Here is a 21124-nt window from a genome sequence, read left to right as displayed (position 1 = left end):
CAATTGGAACTTCTCAGATAATGAATCAGTCCATGCCTGCATGAAGCAAGACCTGGAAGATGTTTGGACTTAGGCTGATAGTAGCAAGTGCCAGACAATGACCATCACCAAAAAGGGAGTCTAACCACCTCCCCTTGACGTTCAACGGCATTATCATTGTCGAATCCCCCACCATCAAAATCCTGGAGCTCACCACTGACCAGAAATTTAACTGGACCTGTCACATAAATACTGTGGCTAAAAGAGCAGGTCAGAGGCTGGGTACTCAGAGGCTGCATATTCTGAGCTGATTAACTCACCACTCACTCCCAAAAGCCTTTCCGTCATTTGTCAGGCACAAGTCAAGAGTGTGATGGAATACTCTCCATTTACCTGGATGAGGGAGCTGCCCCAACAACAATCAAGAAACTCTACACCATTCAGAACAAAGTAGCCAGCTTGATTGGCACCCCATCCACAACCTTGCATTCACTCCCTCCATTACAAGTACAACGTGGTGCAGAGTGTACCATCTACAAGATGCACTACAGCACCTCCCTAACCTGTGACCTCTAACACCCAGAAGGATAAGTGCAGCAGATGCAAGGGAACATCACTGCCTCCAAGTTCTCCTCCAAGTCACACACCAGTTTGACTTGGAAATAGGTCACCATTCCTTCATCAAAACTAGGTTAAAATCCTGGAACTCCCTATCTAGCAGCACTCTGGGAGTGCTTTCACCACATGGACTGCAGCAGTTCAAGGCGGCTGCTCAACATCGTCTTCACAAGAGCACTTAGGGATGAGCAATAAATACTGGTCTTGGCAGTGACATCCACATTCCGTGAATGAATAAAATATTTTCACAAATAATAGGCATTCCATACCCCTCCTCCTCTCAATTATTCTCTAAAATATCTCTGTATTGACTATCTTTCTCACATTTAATGCATTTTCCCACCAACATTCCCCTCTACTTCTATAAAACTGAGCTAAAAGTTGACCTAGCTGTGTCTATATGATGATGTCACTATTTACAAGTCTAGATCTTGAATGGTTTGAAAAACTGGCCTTTGGAATTGACTTTCAGCCACAAATCAATTTTTAAAATGCGAATCAAACCTCCAAAATGGAAAATGGGACTTAGAAGAAGACAGGAAAGCAAGGTATGTGCTTAGTTTTATAAAATAGATATAGAAGCTCTAGAAGAGGAGTTAGTGCTATTAACGTGTCAGTAAAAGTCCTGCTTGAATCATAAGGACAGGAAGGTTCCCTGGGTTCATTTCTGGTTTGTGCCGAATTAGTTGATCTCAGTTAGGTTGGAATGAGGAATATTACTAGTTTATGGCCACGTGGTGATGGTTGTGGGTGGTTTCCACTGTTCAACTCCCACCTGACTGCAGCAAATGTTTTTGTTATTAGAATTTTAACCCCTTTGTGTTTTATTTGTCAAATAAACAGACAACAGATTTTCTTGTAGGTTTAAAACAGAAGATTATTTACCCCAAAATTGTCACAACTGCACCCATTTATGCACTCACTCATGTGCACGTGCACACCCACACACAAGAGACAAATAGAGCGGAAAAGAAGTGGTGGCTTGAAATGAGGTAGGGTTTGGGGATTCATGGTAAACCTGTTGAATTCTCTGAGGTCAATTTCTCTTTAGTTGCAGGCCTGAGGTGTTTGTAGATTTCTCTGTTGTTTGAAAGATCAGTTTGAAGGCAGAGGATCACTTCCAGTTCACTGCTGCACAAGTTGAAATTAAGAATTTGCAGCAGGGTGCCTTCCTTTTTGCTTGTTGAATTTTCTCCCAGCTGGACAAGCTTTCATGCTTCTTCCTGGGTCTCCCTCCTCTGTCTCCAGAGAGCTACCTTTAAGGTCAAAAATGGTTTCACACCTTTTCCTCTGTTTGCAGACAAGAGTTTCCTCCCTGTAGTGACCGACAATGGCCCAGGATGTGGCGACTTGACACTTTCTTTGTTTCAGAAGAACCCATTCTATTCAAAAATGTCTCTTGATGGGTTCAATTGACACCTCTTGGCTTGGATTCTTTTGTTCCTATCAGACACTAGACAGTTTGAATATAAAAAGCCAGGTCTTTTAACCTTCAGTGGCCGTTTTGGAGCACATTGCGCACTTTTTTAAAAACAAAAAGTTTATTTTTATAACTCTTTAGGTTTGAATTCTTATAGTTTCAATCGCTGCACTTCATGGAACATAGAAAAATAGGAGTAGGCCATTCAGCCCTTCGAGCCTGCTCCATCATTCAATAGGATCATGGCTGATCATCCAAACTCAGTAACTTGTTCCCACTTTCTCCCCATATCCCTTGATCCCATCAGCCCGAAGGACTATATCTAACTCTTTCTCGAATATATTTAATGATTTAGCCTCAACTGCTTCCCGTGATAGAGAATTCCACAGGTTCACCACTCTCTGGGTGAAGAAATCTCTCACCTCAGTCCTAAATGGCTTACCCCCTATCCTTAGACTGTGACCCCTGTTCCTGGACTCCCGTCATCAGGAACATCCTTCCTGCATCTAGTTTGTTCAGTCCTGTTAGAATTATGTAGATTTCTATGAGATCCCCTCTCATTCTTCTACTCTAGCGATACAAGCCTAATCAACCCAATCTCTCTTCATATGTCAGTCCTGCCATCCCAGGAATCAGTCTGTTGAACCTTCGCTGCACTTCCTCCATAGCAAGAACATCCCTCCTCAGATAAGGAGGCCAAAACTGCACACAATACTCCAGCTGTGGTCTCACCAAGGCCTTGTATTATTGCAGCAAGACATCCTTGCTCCTGTACTCGAATCCTTTTGCGATGAAGGCCAACATACCATTCACTTCTTAACTGCCTGCTGCACCTGTATGCTTACTTTCAACGACTGGTGCACAAGGACACCCAGGTCTTGCTGCAGCTCCCCCTTTCCCAATCTATCTAACTTCATGTTAGCGTCACAATAGTTAGGTTTAGTACTTCTGGGCAAGGGAAGGAAATAGTTAAATTAGAAAGGATCTTCTGCTGGCTGCTAGTTAGCAACTCCTACTGGAAAATGCAGGACATTTGATGAGGTCAAGATTGAGCTTATTCACAACAATTGGTAAGTCCATCGATGCTCACTATCTAAGCTTATATAAGAATGTCCATTTAGATAAAGTACCCATGTCTGCAAAGCTCACAGAACTACAACCTGTTAAGAGGGAAGAAATCAGCTTAACAGAAATAAAGTTTTAAAAAAACCAACAGCATAATATCAGGCGTTGCTTCAGCATCAGTGCATGAGATGAAATCATACAAAAAATGATAGACTCTGAACGGAGTTTTAAAAAATTCTTTATGTGAGCAAGGGTAACCAGATGGTGTTGAATGCCTCTCACTACTTATAAAATAATATTTCCTTTAACAGTTAAAGGCCATACATTTCTGGTAGTAGCAGCAAACTGAAAAGTTGCAGCCAAGGTCTGATTGTCATCACATTACATAAAATGAGAATTACATGCAGCCCAGCTGACCAATCAAAGCACCATAACAACTCCCTAAAATGACTGGCATATCAGCCAATAAAAGCAAACCCAAGCCCAACGTTTTATAACCCACACAAAGGCAATCAAACAGTGAAATAAATTCTTTATTTTTCCCTACACAAAAGACAAAATGTGCTTATGTAATAGGGACTGGTTCATTGGACAGTCAACATGGATTTATGAATGGGAAATCATGTTTGACGAAGCTGTGGGGAGTTTTTTGAGGATGTTACCAACAGAATTGATAAAGGGGAGTCAGTGGACGTGGTATACTTGGATTTTCAAAAGGCCTTTGATAAGGTCCCCCACAGGAGGTTGGTTAGCAAAATTAAAGCACATGGGAGAGGAGGTAATACACTGGCATGCATTAAGGATTGGTTAACAGGCAGAAAACAGTGTAGGAACAAACGGGCCATTCTCGCGTTGGCAGGCTGTGACTAGTTTGGTACCGCAGAGATCAGTGCTTGGGCCCCAGCTGTTCACAATGTATATCAATGATTTGGACGTGGGGACCAAATGTAGTATTTCCAAGTTCGCGGAAGACACAAAACTAGGTGGGAATGTGTATTGTGAGGAAGATGCAAAGTGGCTTCAAGAGGATTTGGACAGACATAGTGAGTGGGTAAGAACGTGGCAGGTGGAATGTGGAAAAATGTGAGATTATCCACTTTGGTAGGAGGAATAGATGTGCAGAGTATTTATTAAATGGCAAGAGATTAGAAAGTGTAGATGTCCAAAGGGACCTAGATGTCCTTGTCAATAAGTCACTGAAAGCTAACATGCAGGTGCAGAAAGCAATTAAGAAGGCTATTGCTATGTTAGCCTTTATCGTAAGAGGATTTGAGTACAGGAGTCTTGCTTCAATTGTATAGAACCTTGGTTAGACTGCACCTTAAGTACTGTGTGCAGTTTTGGTCCATTTACCCAAGGATATTATTGCCCTAGAGGGAGTGCAACAAAGTTTCACCAGACTTGTCCCGGGATTGCAGGACTGTCCTATGAAGAGAGATTGGGTAAACTGGGCCTGTATACTCTAGAGTTTCGAAGAATGAAAGGTGATCTCATTGAAACCTATAAAATACTTAAAAGGGATAGACAGGGTAGATGCAGCTAAGATGTTTTCCCCTGTTTGGGGAGTCTAGAACCAGGGGTTACAATTTCAAAATAAGGGGAGAAGCCACTTAGGACAGAGATGAGGAGAAATTTCTTCACTCAGAGGGTTATGAATCTTTGGAATTCTCTACCCCAGAGGGCTGTGAAAGCTCACTCATTGAGTATGTTTACAGCAAAGATTGACAGATTTCTAAATACAAATGGCATAAGGGAATATGAGGGCAGTGTGGGAAAAAGGCATTGAAGGGGATGATCAGCCACAATCGTATTGAATGGCAGAACAGGCTTGATGGGCTACTCCTTTGTTTTGACACTTGTCAAATGCATAATTACTGTACAAGGTTCAATGAATACAACTGCTGGGCTGGTAGTTAGTGTGCTTTGGAACCAGGAGACTTCGCTTGCAGTGCTTATTAGAAAATCACGGGTAGGGCAACTACAATTTTCTGAAAAGGTTTGCCACCATGTGTACTTGGAAAATCAACCTCCTAGTCTCAATCATATATCATATACAGAAGTAAAATAAAATTTCCATAAAGTCCTGATAAGTCAAGAGATTGAGAAATGGTAAAAACCTAAAGTTATAGAGAGAAGCTATTTCATGGAAATAGTTTCATATGATTATTTCCACAAAAAGTGTTCATTTAATCCATATGACAAAGTGATTAGTGAATTATGACCACAGCCAGCTTCGAAAATGAAACCAGATCACATTGCAATGCTTGCACAGAAATGATTTTAAGTGAGTAAAGTAATGCTAGAGAATCTTCATAAAGGTGCTTCTATAAGGAGATCTCATTGAGCCAGCAAAGAACGATCCTTTAAAATATTTTGGACGATTAAAATTTGTCTCTGCAAATATGATGCTCACTTCAAAATATGCAATCCATAACACACAGATTTATAACATTTCATTTAGTATTTATTCCTTGGTTGAAAATGCCTTCAGAAGGATGTCTGCTGCTAGACCAGGAGTTATTTCGCCACTGACAACCTTATCTTCCAAACTGGGAATCTGATTCCTGACAGCTGGATGGTTGCAGAAGTACTCAGTAACATTCTCTCTGATCAGGCTCCACATCCACACTTTCTGTTGTTTTTGTCTTTTCATCTGAAACTCATCACTTGCAGTTACTGTGGTGCGGAATTCTACTATTTTCTCCCAAAGTTCAGGAATTCCTTCCCCAGTTTTTGAAGACACGCGGATCACCTAAAAAAGGAAAACAAGCATTGCTTTACAAAATACTAAACTTTTCTTATAATTGAGTCGCGCTTGCAGATGTATATGAAAATTACAAAAAATAAAGGAAATTTTTATGAAATAGCTTTCTGGAAATTATCAGCAATTTGTGATTGACTGTTCAATTTGACAACAGTACCTCAAATATACTAGCATATTCTTCAAATTACCTTGAACTAACAGGCATGCTCACTAAACTCCACTGATTTTCCTAATACAATGGGAACTGCATACCCAAAAACCATTTACATCTATTAGTGGCAATTATACCATATATTCAAATATTACTGATCCTCTGTGATACAAAAAAAAGTGCTTCTCTCTCTAACCATCTCTTGACTTCCTGCCCACACATACAAAACTGAGTCCTTCTCTCAATTTTTCTCTAAATCTTCACTCTCTTTCCCCCCTCTCTATGTGGATGGCTGATAGGTCTTTCTCATAATGATGTCGATATCTCTGTGAACATCTATTTCCTCATTGTTTCTGTCTCCCTCACTCTGTAAGTTTCTCTTTTCTTCATTACTCATGTGTGATTCCTGCACATGTCCCTTTACTGATGTACACAACATGCACCTTGTTCAAAGTTTACGGATGCAGCAAGATGGGGGACATGCTGCAAAACTTGCAAGGAAGGGTCTGGGGTGAAGTGGTGTGGCCAGAAAGAAGCAAGGGATTAAGTTTGGCACATGGATGCAGCCAGAAAGGGCTGCACCAAGAAAGGAGTGTAGGGAAGGGCTGGACCTAGGAGTAACTGCAGCATATTGATATGACAGATTGGGGCGTGGCAACAGTCAATAAGAATGCAGTTTGAGCCATGAAACAGTTTATGGGTGATGAACTCTGACAACAGTTAAGTGGAAGTAAGGCCTGGGCACACATGTAGGGTGGTACAGGTGAGTGGAAACACTGGTTGTGAAGGGTGCTGATGCTTAGGAATATTTTGGGAGGCAGGGAGAAGAGATCTTCAGACATGGCAGATTCAGGAAGTTGGAGCTTGCATCCCTGAAATTTCATGGGGTGTATTCTCAGTCTTCTGCCATGGCCCTCCAGTGGTTTCCCATAGCCGTTTTGGCATACTGTACGGAATTTCAGTGCCTTTGAGAACTGGGAAAGGTGGACTTGTAAGCAGTGAGGTGGGGAAGTCATAGGTACTAGTGAAAGAGCTAGGATGATAATGAAGTGGGGGGATGACGGAACATGGAATGATTCAATATAATTTAGTGTGGGAGCACTGAAAGAGGAAAAGGAAGATTGAGGCTGAGGACACTAGATAGTGATGCAGGAAGCCGTCCAGGACTTAACTCCTGGCAAGTAGAGGCTGAGATCTGGGAAGGCCTATCCTGAAATTGGAATACAGTTACTAGTTGAGAGTACATTAGAGGTGATTTTTCAGTGTTACGAACTGGTGACAGGGAGCAGATGAGATGTCACAAAGATCGATTGAAAATGCTGTGAAGATAATTTACATGAAGTTACAGTACAGTCTGCACTATGTCCCTTTGGAGGTGATGATAGAAACAAGTTACTGAATTGCTCGTATGGTGGTTCAAAAAATATCAAGATCAAGTTGGTACAAAGTACGTTCCACAAAATGAGCAAACCTTAAGCCCCAATCCTCTGACATGGGAAGGCCTCTGAAGGTAAAGCTTACTGAGTTGATTTCTAACAGAAACTGGGCAATTTTGGGGAAGTTAAAATTCTTTTCACAAACTATTTAAGTGTGCTACATTATAAGTTGCATTTATTTAAGGTGCACATAGCTAACTGATGAGACAACACAGTTGCTAAAAGAAATTGGAAAAAGTTGTTTTAACCATTTGATTTTTTCCATTTTTTAACACTTGCTGGTTCCTAATTGGTAGCTTTGAAAATAAATGAGTAACCAAATGTATAGGTGTTGGTCTAAATTAAACAATTGGCATTGTTATTGTCACAAACATGTGCTACACCAATTTTTTTTCAATCCATCGGCTAAAAACCTGAATTAAATTTTTTAAAAAGTGACTGCTAGCAACAAAAATGGCTACCGAAATTTGCATCAAAATCCCTTGCATTCCACTGCATTGAGAGAGAGTCGAATTGGCTGGCCAGACCCCAAAAACAAGACATTAAAGGCAATCTTGGGACATTAAACTGGTGGAGACGGACCACTCAAAGGTAATCCCTTGAACAATGGCACCCTGATGGAGAGAAGGGAAGTCCTAGACATGAGCTAAGTAAGTTGCAAGAGGAAATACACATTGAGAAATCATGTGACAGGCCCACCATCTGTGTGTTTTAAGCTGGCTTTTTTCTCTCGGCAGCACACAAGCAACTGACCCTGATCAGAAGAGACCCAAGTGGGGGCCCCTCTCTCTCCCCAGTCCACTGGGCAAGTTTCGAACCCTGCCTACTGGCCGTAACTACCTAAATCCATCACTGTGGCACACTGAAACCCTGTGACGGAACTCATCCGCATCGCTGTTTTCCAGGAGGACCACTAAATCTGCTGGCCACATCTACAAGCTGGAAACCTCAGGACCACCGAATTCATCCGTAGGACAACCGAGTCACCAAACTCCACAGACTGTATACCCCTTTTTATTGTTCCGGACTCTAATCCGACCAATCTATTCTTCCCCACTGTGTAACCTATTTGTGTATGTATGTGATCCTCAAGAGTGTGCGTGTGAGAAAGTTGGAGCGTGGTTTATCTTACTTAGATTGGTTTAGATACAATAAAGCTAAACTCTTTGTTCAACCCAAGAAAACCTGTCCGATTGGTTCTTTTATGATCATAGCACATAAATAGTGAAACACTCACTGAATTGGCAAGTACATTCATTATTAAAAAGAAATAAACCCTGTTGTGGTCAAACAACTAGGGAAGAGAGGGGAGCCCTTCGACCCCTCCTCACCTGATCGTAACACTATCTTAACAGACAGTGGTTATTTGAGCAATCAGGAGCAAAGATGACTTAAATTTTGTAAGTGCACCACTTAGAAGTATGATGGACAATCTTTATGCGTATTAAGGTTATGTGTTAGATACAAGACTAAATTACATAGACATACAAATGGTATCCAACAAGATCAGACCTGCATTAGCTGCAATCGTAGTTTCACTTTTCTGTCTAATAACTCACAACTTTTGCAAATTATTGATCTGTATACTGGATGGTGCACTACTTAGAACAGTCTGCCTTTCAACTGTTAGACCTGCATTTGAATCCAGCCCAGAGTCATACATTCATTGTAACTGAAGGCTTTAAGAATCCTTAGTAGATTAGTCAAGTCTCCACATGATGCATACCACAACATAACGCTTTCCATAAAAATGGAACTCAATTGGATTAAATTGAAAATCTCATTCAGAAAATAAAATACAAGGAATCTTTATATGGGAAAGTCAAAGTTATGCAAGTAACGGCACTATTCTGAGGCATAAGGTATGTCGGTGTATTGTGGTAGAGTGGAAAGCTTTGAATTGCATCTAATCCCTTAAATACCAAACCTGGGTAAGATTTAGGGGATAAAACAGACAGCATCCTCTGCATCGCCTGTGAGGCATCCTGACCATCGATTCTGTAGGGTTGAGTAATTTAAATATGCTGCCTGCATTATCCTCACATCCATATTGAGCACTGTCTCACTTGGTGGGGTAGGAAGCAAGGTAGATTTTGTTTTGATGGTGGCTTACTGCTTACTCAATATTTTTGGTGGATCTCCAAGAACTGCCCCTTTACTGAAGACGGCTTAATAATTTGGTGCTGGGGAAAGTAGCTTTTTAGGGGAACCCTAATAAAACCCTCCTAATAAAACGATGTGCAGAAGACGGCAAATAAATCAAATACAGTCTCTCACATCCATAGGTTATGGGAGCAAATGTTGAAAAGTTCTCTGGACGAGGGGAAGATGGTCCAAGTACAGTTGACTAAAGAGCATGCACTGAAAGGAGAGGAATGCTTGTACAGCGCATACATTAAGCACTCAGCCCACAGTAAGGTGTCACATTGACAATGCAGTCTGCAAGGCACTTGGCCTAACCGCCACATTTTCCACCTCTGATTACCATGCTTATGAAACTACAGCTGTAAACTGTTAGCAAAGTCAAAGGCTTCTTTTTCACCTCAAATAACTGTTGCAGGTTTTCCTCACTAGAGGTTGTCAAACTATTTGCATGCTCATCCTTTGACATCAGACGGAATGCACGCTGAACGTAGAGCTGTACCTTGTGTTTTGTGCTAATTTTGAAAGCATCTGGTTTATTTTTCTCAGAGAAGGCTACCCACAAAGTTCTGGAGAGCCTCACTGATACTGAACCACTTAATCTCCCAATATCTGAACTGACATGTGAGCAGCTTATTAATTAATTGGTGTGAGAGTCATCGAGGAAGTTGTGGTTTCATCAACAAAGTGTCTGTTTCAGCAACTTCTTGCTAGCCCTTTATATTCAATCAGGTGAACAGGTAGCCACACCTATCTCTCTGCTGTAATGTTCAGTACTGGTTTTGCAATTCTCTGCACAGCATTAAGTGTAATTACCCACCTAACATGTTCCCTTTCACTTTGTGTAGGTGGCTTTCAAGATATTGCCGCTGGGACTATGAAGAAACATGAAGCAGCCCCATCACGAGCACCTGTCATGCATTTCAGACTGCAGAAGTACCAAACATCCACAATGGCAATATTAGTTGGGGCTGTCAAGAATGAGCACCTAATGAAGCACCAAGTGGTTAAGGAGCAGTCAGTGCAGATGAACAAGAGGAAGGGAGAGCTGGGGCAGGAGGGTGGCTGCTGGGGAACTCTCAGGTGCTGCTTACTGACTGAACTGATTAATTAGCACAACACTTCATCGAAATCTTCAATACTCCTTGCATTGAATAGTGGAGAGCCTACAGCATTGCCACTCTAACTTGTCTGTAGGACAGATTCATGAACCTGCGGTGCACTGTGGAGTGAATGATAACTCCAGTGTAACCTGTAGGGAGGCCTGCGAAGTGAAGGCTTAAGTGCAGATGCAGTTTTGGATGTCCACTGTACCAACCACTATTCAGAACTGGGGCTCCAATCCAAAGGAGGCTCAAGATGCAGGAGTAATTGTTTCAGAGAAATCGGATAGCAGTTTTACATTACTTATTAGCATCACATGTCCATCTCCATATGGATCCTTGATCATCTGCAAGGGGCAGCTGACTGCTGGGCAGAAAATGATGAATGAGGTGATGAATCATTTGTGCCTCCCAGCTGCTTCCCTCAGAGAATTGCAGAAAAGGTAAGGGGCAGGAGCAGCAAGCCAGTGTCCATGCCAAGCTGCTAAGACTAGCAGCAGGACCAAAAAGGGGACTCGCCAAGGCTGGTCACAAGACCCCACTGAGGACCCGCAGCTTGTCACCATACCTGCTATTACACTGTGAAGATCTTGTGTTGTAAAAGTTCAATGCAGTGGTGACTATGGACAGTCACAAGAACACAAGAAATAGGAGCAGGAGTAGACCATATGGCCCATAGAGCCTGCTCCACCATTCAAAACAATCATGGCTGCTCTTAGGATTTAACTCCACTTTCCCACCCATTCGCCATACCCAAGAGACCAAAAATCTGTCTATCCCAGCCTTAAATGTATTCAACGATGGAGCATCCACAACCCTCTGGGGTAGAGAATTCCAAAGATTCACAACTCTTTGAGTGAAGTAATTTCTCCTCATCTCAGTCCTAAATGATTGGCCCCTTATCCTGAGACTGTGCCCCCCTGTTATAGATCCGTCGACCGGTGGAAAGAATCTCTCAGTGTCTACCCTATCCAGCCCCTTTAGAATCTTATTTGTTTCAATGAGATCACCTCTCATTCTTCTAAACTCCAGAGAATACAGGCCCAATTTAGTCTCTTATCACAGGACAACCCCCTCATCCCAGGGACCAATCTAGTGAACTTTCGCTGAACTGCCGCCAATGCAAGTATAAGCTTTCTTTAATGTGGAGACCAAAACTGCACTCAGTCACCAGAAGACAACCTCCCTGCTGAAGCAGAAATGGTGAGGACAGATCTTTTCAGACATGCCAAAGTAGTTCTGCATGGGGTGACTATGGGTGAGTGCCAGAAGCCTAACGTGCAAGTATATCTGCCACTCCTCCCTCCACCAGAATGCCTCTTCCTCTTCCAAATCCAAGTCAGTCACTGGTAGGCTCAATTAAGTGCCATGCAGAGCAGTGTGGCTGCAGCTGAGATTGACAGCTAGTGGCAGAAAGGACACTATTGCAAAGTGTGTGTCAAAGGAGTCCTAAATTACAGAAAAAATGCAAACACCAGAAAATAATTGCACTAACAGTAATGGAAAAACTTCAGTATGGCTGCTCCCAAACAGCAGGAAAAATCCAACTTGCAAATTCAGGCAGTGCCAGTTTCAATTATTGCTGTTCTTACAGCAAACATGGACTGCAGCGGTTCAAGAAGGCAGCTCACCACCACCTTCTCAAGGGCAATTAGGGATGGGCAATAAATGCTGGCCTGGCCAGTGACGCCTACATCCCATGAACGAATAAAAACAAAACAGCATGGAGATCTTGGAGCATGTTTTAAACATGTACTTACTGAATAAGGAGCTACACTGCAAAGGACCACAGGGTATCCAATATGGGAATAAATATGTTAATAGTTTTAATGAGGTCTGTGCAAGCTTGGAATGTGGCATTAGAAAATAATTTTTCTACCGCAGAATCAGGAGTTGAATGTTTGGATGTATCTGCCTAATTGAGTGAACCCATGAAATGAGGGGGAGAAGTGTGCGAGTGCAGAGCACGAGTCAGTTCTTGTGTCCAAAATATGGAATATGTTCAATTTCTTAACAAATGACAAGCTGATGATCACAACATGCACCAATTTTGATAATTTTGAAGAGGGCTTCCCAATTTAGTTAAAAATAAAATAAAGTGTCAGACTTTACATTTGCAGAGGTTTGATAAAAGTGGTCTGCCTAGCCTCTTGAGAGAAAATGCTGTGGAGCACAGAAGCCTTAAAGTGAGGGTAAAATGTGCCTTTTAGTAAGGAACAACCAACTAAAGAAAATTAAATACGTATATGGTAGCTGCTATTTCATGACACAAATATTCTGTATTTCTGCCAGTAAAAATATTAAGGTGGAACAAGAGCAGGTTTAGGAAGATCTCTAAACTAAACTAAACTAAAATTTGCATAGTTCGTACTTATATACAACCTTTGGTTTCCAGTTCTTTGACTGATTACGAAGCAACCTCAGAGCACTTGCGTATTCAGCTTGTATCTTTCTTGCAGGAACAAGGAGGTCTCCATCAGCTTTGGTTATAACAACTAAATCTGTCATCTCTATTATACCACGTTTAATTCCCTAAGGAACAAAAAATACACTGAATTATTTTGGAACCTTAGTATAATGAACTTCCATACAGGGGAAGTTGTGATATTTTTAAGGCCCAGCCCTTTTCTTGCTTCATTAATTTTATCCCTGCCTCAAAGGAACTGAAAGCTTGCTGGAGTATGGTCCACATGTACCAGACATTCTCGGCTATTATTCATTTGTAAGCCTGGCCAGTGGGAATTGGCAGGCTACTCAACAAGAGGAGGCATCACATTTGGAGCCTGAGCCTGATCAGAACAAGTTTTGAAATTAATAATTTATAAGCTATGCATGCTTCATACTTTGGAGAACATACCCACTTACCTGATATAGTATATATATATATAAAATATATATACACACAAACTTCCTGGATTGCAACAATTAATGGGAAATCTGCCCAATTTCCTTCTCTCCAACCTGGGAACTAACGTCAATTCTAATGTTCCCCATCACCTCAATTGAGATCAGCTAAGTAGCCTCTTTAAACTCCAATTTGTCAGAAAATGTTAAGCATTGCTTAATGACATGCAACCAAGCAAGAGCCGAGGCTCTCTGAAGCTATGCCAAATAGGATCATAGGAAATAGGAGCAGGAGTAGGCCATCCGGCCCATCGAGCCTGCTCCGCCATTAAAAAAATCATGACTGATCATCTATCTCTACGCCATATATGTAATGTATAAACCTTCTGGAGATTTTGAATTAAAATTTAGATATTTTCCTTCCTTTCTTCCCCTGCTGCACCCGAATTTCCCAATTTCTCTTTCAGGAGGCCATGAGGCATGCAATGTCTTGGCTATGGACTGTTCCATAGCTGCCATCAACACTGCTGTGTAACTGGCTGACAGGTGTGCTTCTACTGGGCAGGGTTGGTTCTGCCACCATATGCTCTTTCTATTCCTTCCCGATAGACACTTATTAAATCCCAAACAGTCGGCCATTTTTCCAATAATAACTAATGGGTATGAACATTAGGCAAATGTTGGGATCTCAGTTAAAGGTATCATTCAGGAAAGTAATATTTCCTAAATACAACTGTAATAAATTGTTTGACCCAATTAAATGGCTTACATTTTTGGAAAATTTCTCAGAGTGCCTTATTGCATGTCAACTTAATACCCAATTAATTTTGTATGAGATATTTTGGATAATGTGTATTTAGGAAGAGTTTATTCATCATATTCCCAATTTCTAAATTTACAATGATAATTTAAAAAAGGACTAACACGTTAGTGACACATCTGTCAAATCTGTCAAGTACAAATTTGGCATGTTTAGCAATATTGACAGAAAAAAAAAATTCATGTTTCCAAGATACCTCTGAATTGCAAAACTCCCCCGGATTTCAGGGAAACATCTGTAACTATCCAAAGTGCATTTTCTAATTTGGTGCAGAAACCCTTTTTTAGCAACAAGAATTTAAACGGACAATTTAATGGATATTACCTTTTTTTAAAAACTTTACATCAATAACACCCTAGTGCTGAATCAATTTAATCAAAAATATGCATACTTGTTACTAAATTGTGCTTACAGAGTAAGCATTTTATTAGATTAAATCAATAAGGTCAATTTGAACCCATTATATAATTGGGCAAGTACTATGGTATAGTACAATTAGACTTGGATAAGATTTAATTAAAGCAATTCACTAAGTAATCGCTACTAACTTTTACTGAAATAAAGCGTTATTTGCCATGGAGAATGCACCAGTTTATGGTGACTGACAGTAAACTAACAAGCTGTGTTTAAAATTTAAACCAGGCAGCTTGAATGTGATTGGTCAAGGCATTGCCCTGAGAAATGAGCCAGTGAATCCTCCGTGTGTTAAGAATTACACGGACAACCAATTTAAGATCGTCAGTTGGGCTCGCAGTATGGTGCAGTTGCGCGTACTGGAAGCTACATATATTAAGACACAGGGCCCTGTTCTTTGCAGACAGAAAGAACATGTACTCACACACATTGCACATGTTTCAACTAAACAAAATAAGTGACAGCCATTCACTGGCTCATTCCTCAGGACAATGCCTTGACCAATCAGAGTCAAGCTACCTGGTTTAAATTTCAAATAAAACTTGGCAGTTAACTGTCAGTCACCATAAACTGGTGCATTCTCCATGGCAACACCTTTACCAATCAGAATCCACTTGCCAACCAATCAGCACTCTCTTCTCATACGGTATAAAATTGTTGCTTTCCTTTACATTGATATTCTTGCGAATTGTCCTGATGAGTGCAAGACGAAAAGCTTCGACAAAATGTCTGTTTTCAGCAATGCTCGAAATAAAAAAAACTTTAAAAATTCTCAAAAATCAATTCCACAAAAAAAAATGCCAACACCTTTCCAAATGGTTCACCTGATGTAGTTCTAAATCACACCAACCAGAATAGTGCAGGCTTGATTCACAATCTGTGCTGAGTAGGTTGATCTTAGCTAGAACAGCAGTGAAGGCACTATAATTAGCCTTGGTATCCCTTGACTAGGGATGGGGAAAGTAATCGTAGTCCCCTCTCCTGACCAGCATACAGTAACTCTTACTGAAAAGTGTGCCTCTGTGAAAGTTGGGTGATTACAAGATCGTGCTTAGCTGTGACATCCCTGTGGTCAAATAACCTTTCATATACATTACCTAAATTCTTTGAACATGTATTAAGAGTGCTGTTGATATGCATAAAACCATACACCTACAGGAATAAGTGCTTCTAAGAGAAGAGGGCATAACGTTTAAAGAAAAATCAAAATAGGATAGCTATGCAATATTATGTTCAATACATCCAAAAGACTTGCAGGTTGGTAGGTAAATTGGCCATTATAAATTGCCCCTAGTATAGGTAGGTGGTAGGGAAATTTGGGACAGGTGGGGATGTGGTAGGAATATGGGATTAGTGTAGGATTAGTATAAATGGGTGGTTGATGGTCGGCACAGACTCGGTGGGCCGAAGGGCCTGTTTCAGTGCTGTATCTCTAAACTAAACTGAACTAACATCCAAATCTTCGCAATTGCAAAGCTTTTTTTTAATTCTTCAAGGAGGCTGCTTTCTGCTTTGCATGCTCTTTCATCCAGGACAAGTTGTACAGTGGTGTATGTTACAATATGCATATAATTTTTATCATTTTTAAAAAGCTAATTTCAAAAAGGAGGAGCCTATTTAAGCAAGTTGATTGAAAGGATTTTTTTAAAATCAGTAGGGGACAAGGGAAGCATCTTTAAAGGCATTCAGGATAAATATATATCTAGAATCAGTATCCAGACTGAGTAAGTGATTAAATAAATAAAAAATTGAAATAAGAAAACCCACACAGGGAGAATGATAAAAGGGGCTTTGTAGAATGAATACAGGAACTTACAGAAATATATTAATGGGTGGTCAGAGAGGCAAGGAGAAACTTAGAAAAAGAGCATAACTAGAGAGGTAAAATATAACAGTAACCCGAGTCTTTTTCAGTACTTGTAACAGCAAGACAACAATTGAAAAGGGGCAAGAAATATAAAAGGTGCAAACAGGGCTAAAACAGAGGAAGAGCATAACAGTTAATATCTGAATGATTATTTCCTCCAAGTATTCGCAATAGAGCACAGGAGCAACATGCCCTAAGTCACAGGAAGTAGAATTATTACTTTGATATCAAATGACATGGAATTCCTAAATAAGCTAGAAGTGCTCCAAATCTACAAGGGTTCTGAGAAAGGCAAGGGAGGATATTTGTCAGGCACCTACAGTCATTATGCAGTCAATGAATGTAACATTGATATCAGTAGACTGGATACAGTCTAACATGATGCCCATTTATCAAAAGCTTATTAAAGCAGAAACAGGTAGTCTTACTTCAAAACTATGTAAAATAATGATTTAATTACCAAGAGTATACAGTGCGCAAAAGATAAATTTAGAAGATAAATTTTAACTCAATTGTGATGGGTAGTTCAAGGGGATACAAGTTCAGGATAGCAAAAGGTACATTCAGAACATATGTCTAGAAGTTCTTCACACGAGTGATGTGAAAATGAAATGTTTGTTCTGGGTGAAGAGTGGAGGTGGAATAATTTAAGAAAAATGTAGATGTTACAATGGGGAGACAGATCATCCATCCAGAAAGATCCTAAGATAAGCTGAATTCCCTTCCTCATTTGTACTTACCTTTTGATCGTGTCTCAGCTTTCAACACAATCCCGCAATTCAGTTCTGCAGCTCAAGATTATCCCCCCCTTGAAATGGAAAGAACCCAAACCACATGAAATTATTTTGTTGAAGATAATTATTTACTCTAAATTAAAAGGGACCCCATATATTTTGTTTCTGTTAGTTCTAAATTCCACGAATCAAGGAGTAATGCATTAAAACAACCATTAAGCAGCTTCCATCTCACCTGCAATTCATCTCCTCCTGCTGGTGGAATTAATAATATAAGCATATCCACCATGTCTGCTACTGCAAACTCAGACTGGCCCACACCTGCAAAGAACACACAACACACTTACATTGTTTCATTGAATATGCTCCAGAAAAACTATATTAGACAGTTGGAAACAAAGTATCAACCAGTGAGATCACTATAAAATATGATTAAGGATTTAGATTAGATTACTAGTTTCAAAAATGAACAACAGGTAAAACATGTGAATAAAAATTCTCAAACCAGATTTAATGAAGCTAAAACTGGGAAAATGCTAATTTCTACTGGCTGCAAAAATAAAAATTTCGCATTCCTTTGACAGGCTTGTCTAACAAGCTCATCGAGGCATTTGGCGCTGGCTCATTATGAGCAGCAACACCAAAACCCCCACCCCACTCTCTCGTTGACCTTCCCACCCAATGTTCCCGCTGGGGGCTAATCTTGCCAATCTTCTTCCTGTCCAACTCACCCCTCCCACTGCTGACCCTGTGGACTCTGCCAGCAGATCAGCTCTCACCACCGATCTATGCATCTCCCTCCAGAATGTCCATTCCCTTGCCATCCATGAACTTACTGTGGATGATTGCATCGACATCATGGCCTTAACAAAACCTGGCTGAGGGGTGGTGACATGTTTCACCACTTGCCTCACCAAGACTGTCACGGTGGCGATGTGGCACTTGTCACCAGATCACATCTTGGCCTGATCTCCTATTCCTCAGGCACTTTCTCGTCCTTCGAGCTCACCTTGTCCCCTCCCCTCACCTCTTTCAAGATCATCGTTCTCTACCACCCTCCCAAGTACAATAAAAATATTATCACTGAGATATAGTCACTTCTTTCCTCTCTCAGCCTCTGCACCAAACACTTCTCATCCCTCGGTGATTTCAATCTCCATCTCAACTCCTCTTGTTCTCTCTCCTCCGAATTTACTGCCATCTTATCCTCCCTAGATCTCGCCCTGTATGTGAACTCCCCAAACCATACTCACAGTTACACCCTCAACCTTGCCATCTCATGTGGTCTTGTTCATCCCATCGTATCAATTACAGATAAGGCCATCTAGGTTCACTTCCTTGTATCACTCTACACCCACGCCCTGACCCAACCTCATTCGGTATCCATCCCTGAAAAAAACTATCCCCCTATTCACTTATAACTGCACTTTTAAAATCCCAACTATCTAGCCTTTGGCTCTCCATTCGCCACTAACATTTTTGCAGCTACTGATTTGCTCAACTGCACCCTCACCTCCACCTTTGATGCCCTAGTCCTCAATAAAATTAGTCACTCTCACCCTTAATGTTCCCCTGATACGGCCCTCATCTCCCCTCCCTTAAGTCCACAGGATGCAGACTTGAAAGGATATGGTGGACAACTTGTTTACCCATCCACTGCCAGATCTGGCCTGGATCACTTAAAACACTATCAGTCCCTACTTTTGTCTGCTAAGACTGTTCACTATTCCAGGGTCATCCTGGAATGCAAAGATATCACCTGGCTTCTTTTCTCTACTGCAAAGCGTCATCTTAAACCCTTCTCCCCTCCCCTCCCCTCCAATAATAAGTGCAAGGTGCTCATGGACTTCTTTGTCACTAACATCAAGACCATCTGATCACCTACCGCTGCTACGTCCCTCCCTTCCACTTGCCCACCTGGCCAGACTTTCTATTGTGCTCTCCCCGCCCTAGTCCTGAACTCGCATCTTTCTCTATTTCTCTCCTATCTCCCCTCATGCCCTCTCTGAGCTCATCTTGTCCATGAGACCCACCCCCTGTTCCCTTGATCCTATTCCCACTAAACTGATCATCCAACTTCCCCTCCTGGTCCCCATGTTAGCTGTTATTATAAATGCCTCTTTCTCTTCAGGTGTTGTCCCACTCTCCTTTAAATCTGCCGTCATCACCTCTCTCCTCAAAAAAAACCCTTGACCCCACCTACGTTTCAAACTATCGTCCCATCTCCAGCCTCCCTTTCCTCTCCAAAGTCTTTGAGTATGTTGTCATCTTTCCCAGAACTCCACAATTGAATCCATCCAATCAGGGTTCCGCCTCTGCCACAGTACTGAAACAGCTCTTATCAAAGTTAGAAATGACATCCTGTGATTGCGACACAGGTAAACTCTCCCTCCTCATCCTTCTCGACTTGTCTGCAGCCTTTAACATGGTTGATCACACCATCATCCTCCAACGCCTCTCCACTGTTGTCCAGCTGGGTGAGATTGCACTCACCTGGTTCCATTCTTATCTCTCTAATCGTAGCCAGAGAATAATTTGCAACATCTTCTCTTCCTACTCCCGCTCCGTTACCTCTGGTGTCCCCCATGGATTTATCCTTGGCGTCCTCCTATTCCTCTTCTACATGCTGCCTCTCAGCAACATCATCCGAAAGCACAGTGAACTCAGCTTTACCTCACCACCACTTCTCTCAGCTCCTCCACTGTTGCTAAATTATTAGACTGCTTATCCCCAGTACTGAATCAGCAGAAATTTCCTCCAATATTGGGAAGACTGAAGCCATTGTTTTCAGTGCCCGCTCCAAATTCTATTCCCTAGTTACCAAGCCCATCCCTCTCCCTGGCAATAGTCTGAGATTAACCCAGTCTGTTAGCAACTTTCGTGCCAAGTTGGACCAAGATGAGCTTCTGACCTCATATTGGTGTCATCACTAAGACCACCTATTTCCACCTCGGTAACATCGCCCAACTTCAACCATCTCACCTCATCTGCTGCTAAAACCCTCATTCATTCCTCCGTTACCTCTAGACTTGACTATTCAATGCACTCCTGGCTGGTCTCCCACATACTCTCCATAAACTTGAGGTCAACTAAAACTCTGCTATCCGTGCCTCAACTCGCATCAAATCCCATTCCCCTATCACTCCTATGCTCACTGACCTAGAATGGCTCCCGGTCAAGCAACGTCGAGTTTAAAATTTCATCCTTGTTTTAAAATCCCTCCATGGCCTCCCCGCTCCCTACCTTTGTAAGCTCCTCCAGCCCCACAAACCCTCCAAGATATCTAAGCTCTTCTAATTCTGACCTATTGTACATCCCTAATTTTAATTGCTCCACCATTGGTAGCTTGCCTTCGATTGCCTAGGCCCCATGCTCTGGAATACCCTCTACACATCTCTGCCTCTTCACCTCACTTTCCTCCTTTAAGACACTCCTTAAAACCTCCCACTTTTGGTCATCTGACCTACTATTTCTTTTTGTGGCTCGGCGTCATGCGTTGCTTTATATTGCTCCTGTGAAGCGCCTTGGGCCGTTTTATTACATTATAGAAGTACAAGTTGTTGTTGGTAGGTTTTCGTCTTCCTGAATATTTGACTATTTTCTTTAATGATTTAAGTTACATAACTTGTAAAACATAAAATTATTGTATGGTTCAATTGAACAATTTTATGATTACCAATCAAGAATCGATGTCAGGTTTACTCTAACATTTTATACAAAAAAAAACAAAGATTGCAACTCTGCAATTCAAAACCTGTACCAATTTT

General features: G+C 41.3%; 1 protein-coding gene across 2 annotated transcripts in view; it reads right to left on the bottom strand.

The window, feature by feature from the left end:
* Positions 1-3303: 3303 nt before the first annotated feature.
* The window catches only part of mmaa (metabolism of cobalamin associated A), a 51471-nt gene continuing 33650 nt past the window's right edge, over positions 3304-21124 (bottom strand). The window contains exons 4-6 of one of the 2 annotated variants that reach the window (XM_068041385.1): positions 17593-17678; positions 13061-13210; positions 3304-5834 (exon numbers count right to left, since the gene is read on the bottom strand). In XM_068041385.1, coding sequence (XP_067897486.1) covers positions 5547-5834; positions 13061-13210; positions 17593-17678 — 524 coding nt within the window. In that variant the 3' untranslated portion in view covers positions 3304-5546. The remainder of the gene's footprint in view (positions 5835-13060; positions 13211-17592; positions 17679-21124) is intronic. The other variant, XM_068041393.1, reaches the window with a different exon arrangement.

The sequence above is a fragment of the Heterodontus francisci genome, chromosome 1 (genome assembly GCF_036365525.1).
Source record: "Heterodontus francisci isolate sHetFra1 chromosome 1, sHetFra1.hap1, whole genome shotgun sequence".
Taxonomy (NCBI): domain Eukaryota; kingdom Metazoa; phylum Chordata; class Chondrichthyes; order Heterodontiformes; family Heterodontidae; genus Heterodontus; species Heterodontus francisci.
This window is presented reverse-complemented; position numbering and strand designations above follow the sequence as displayed.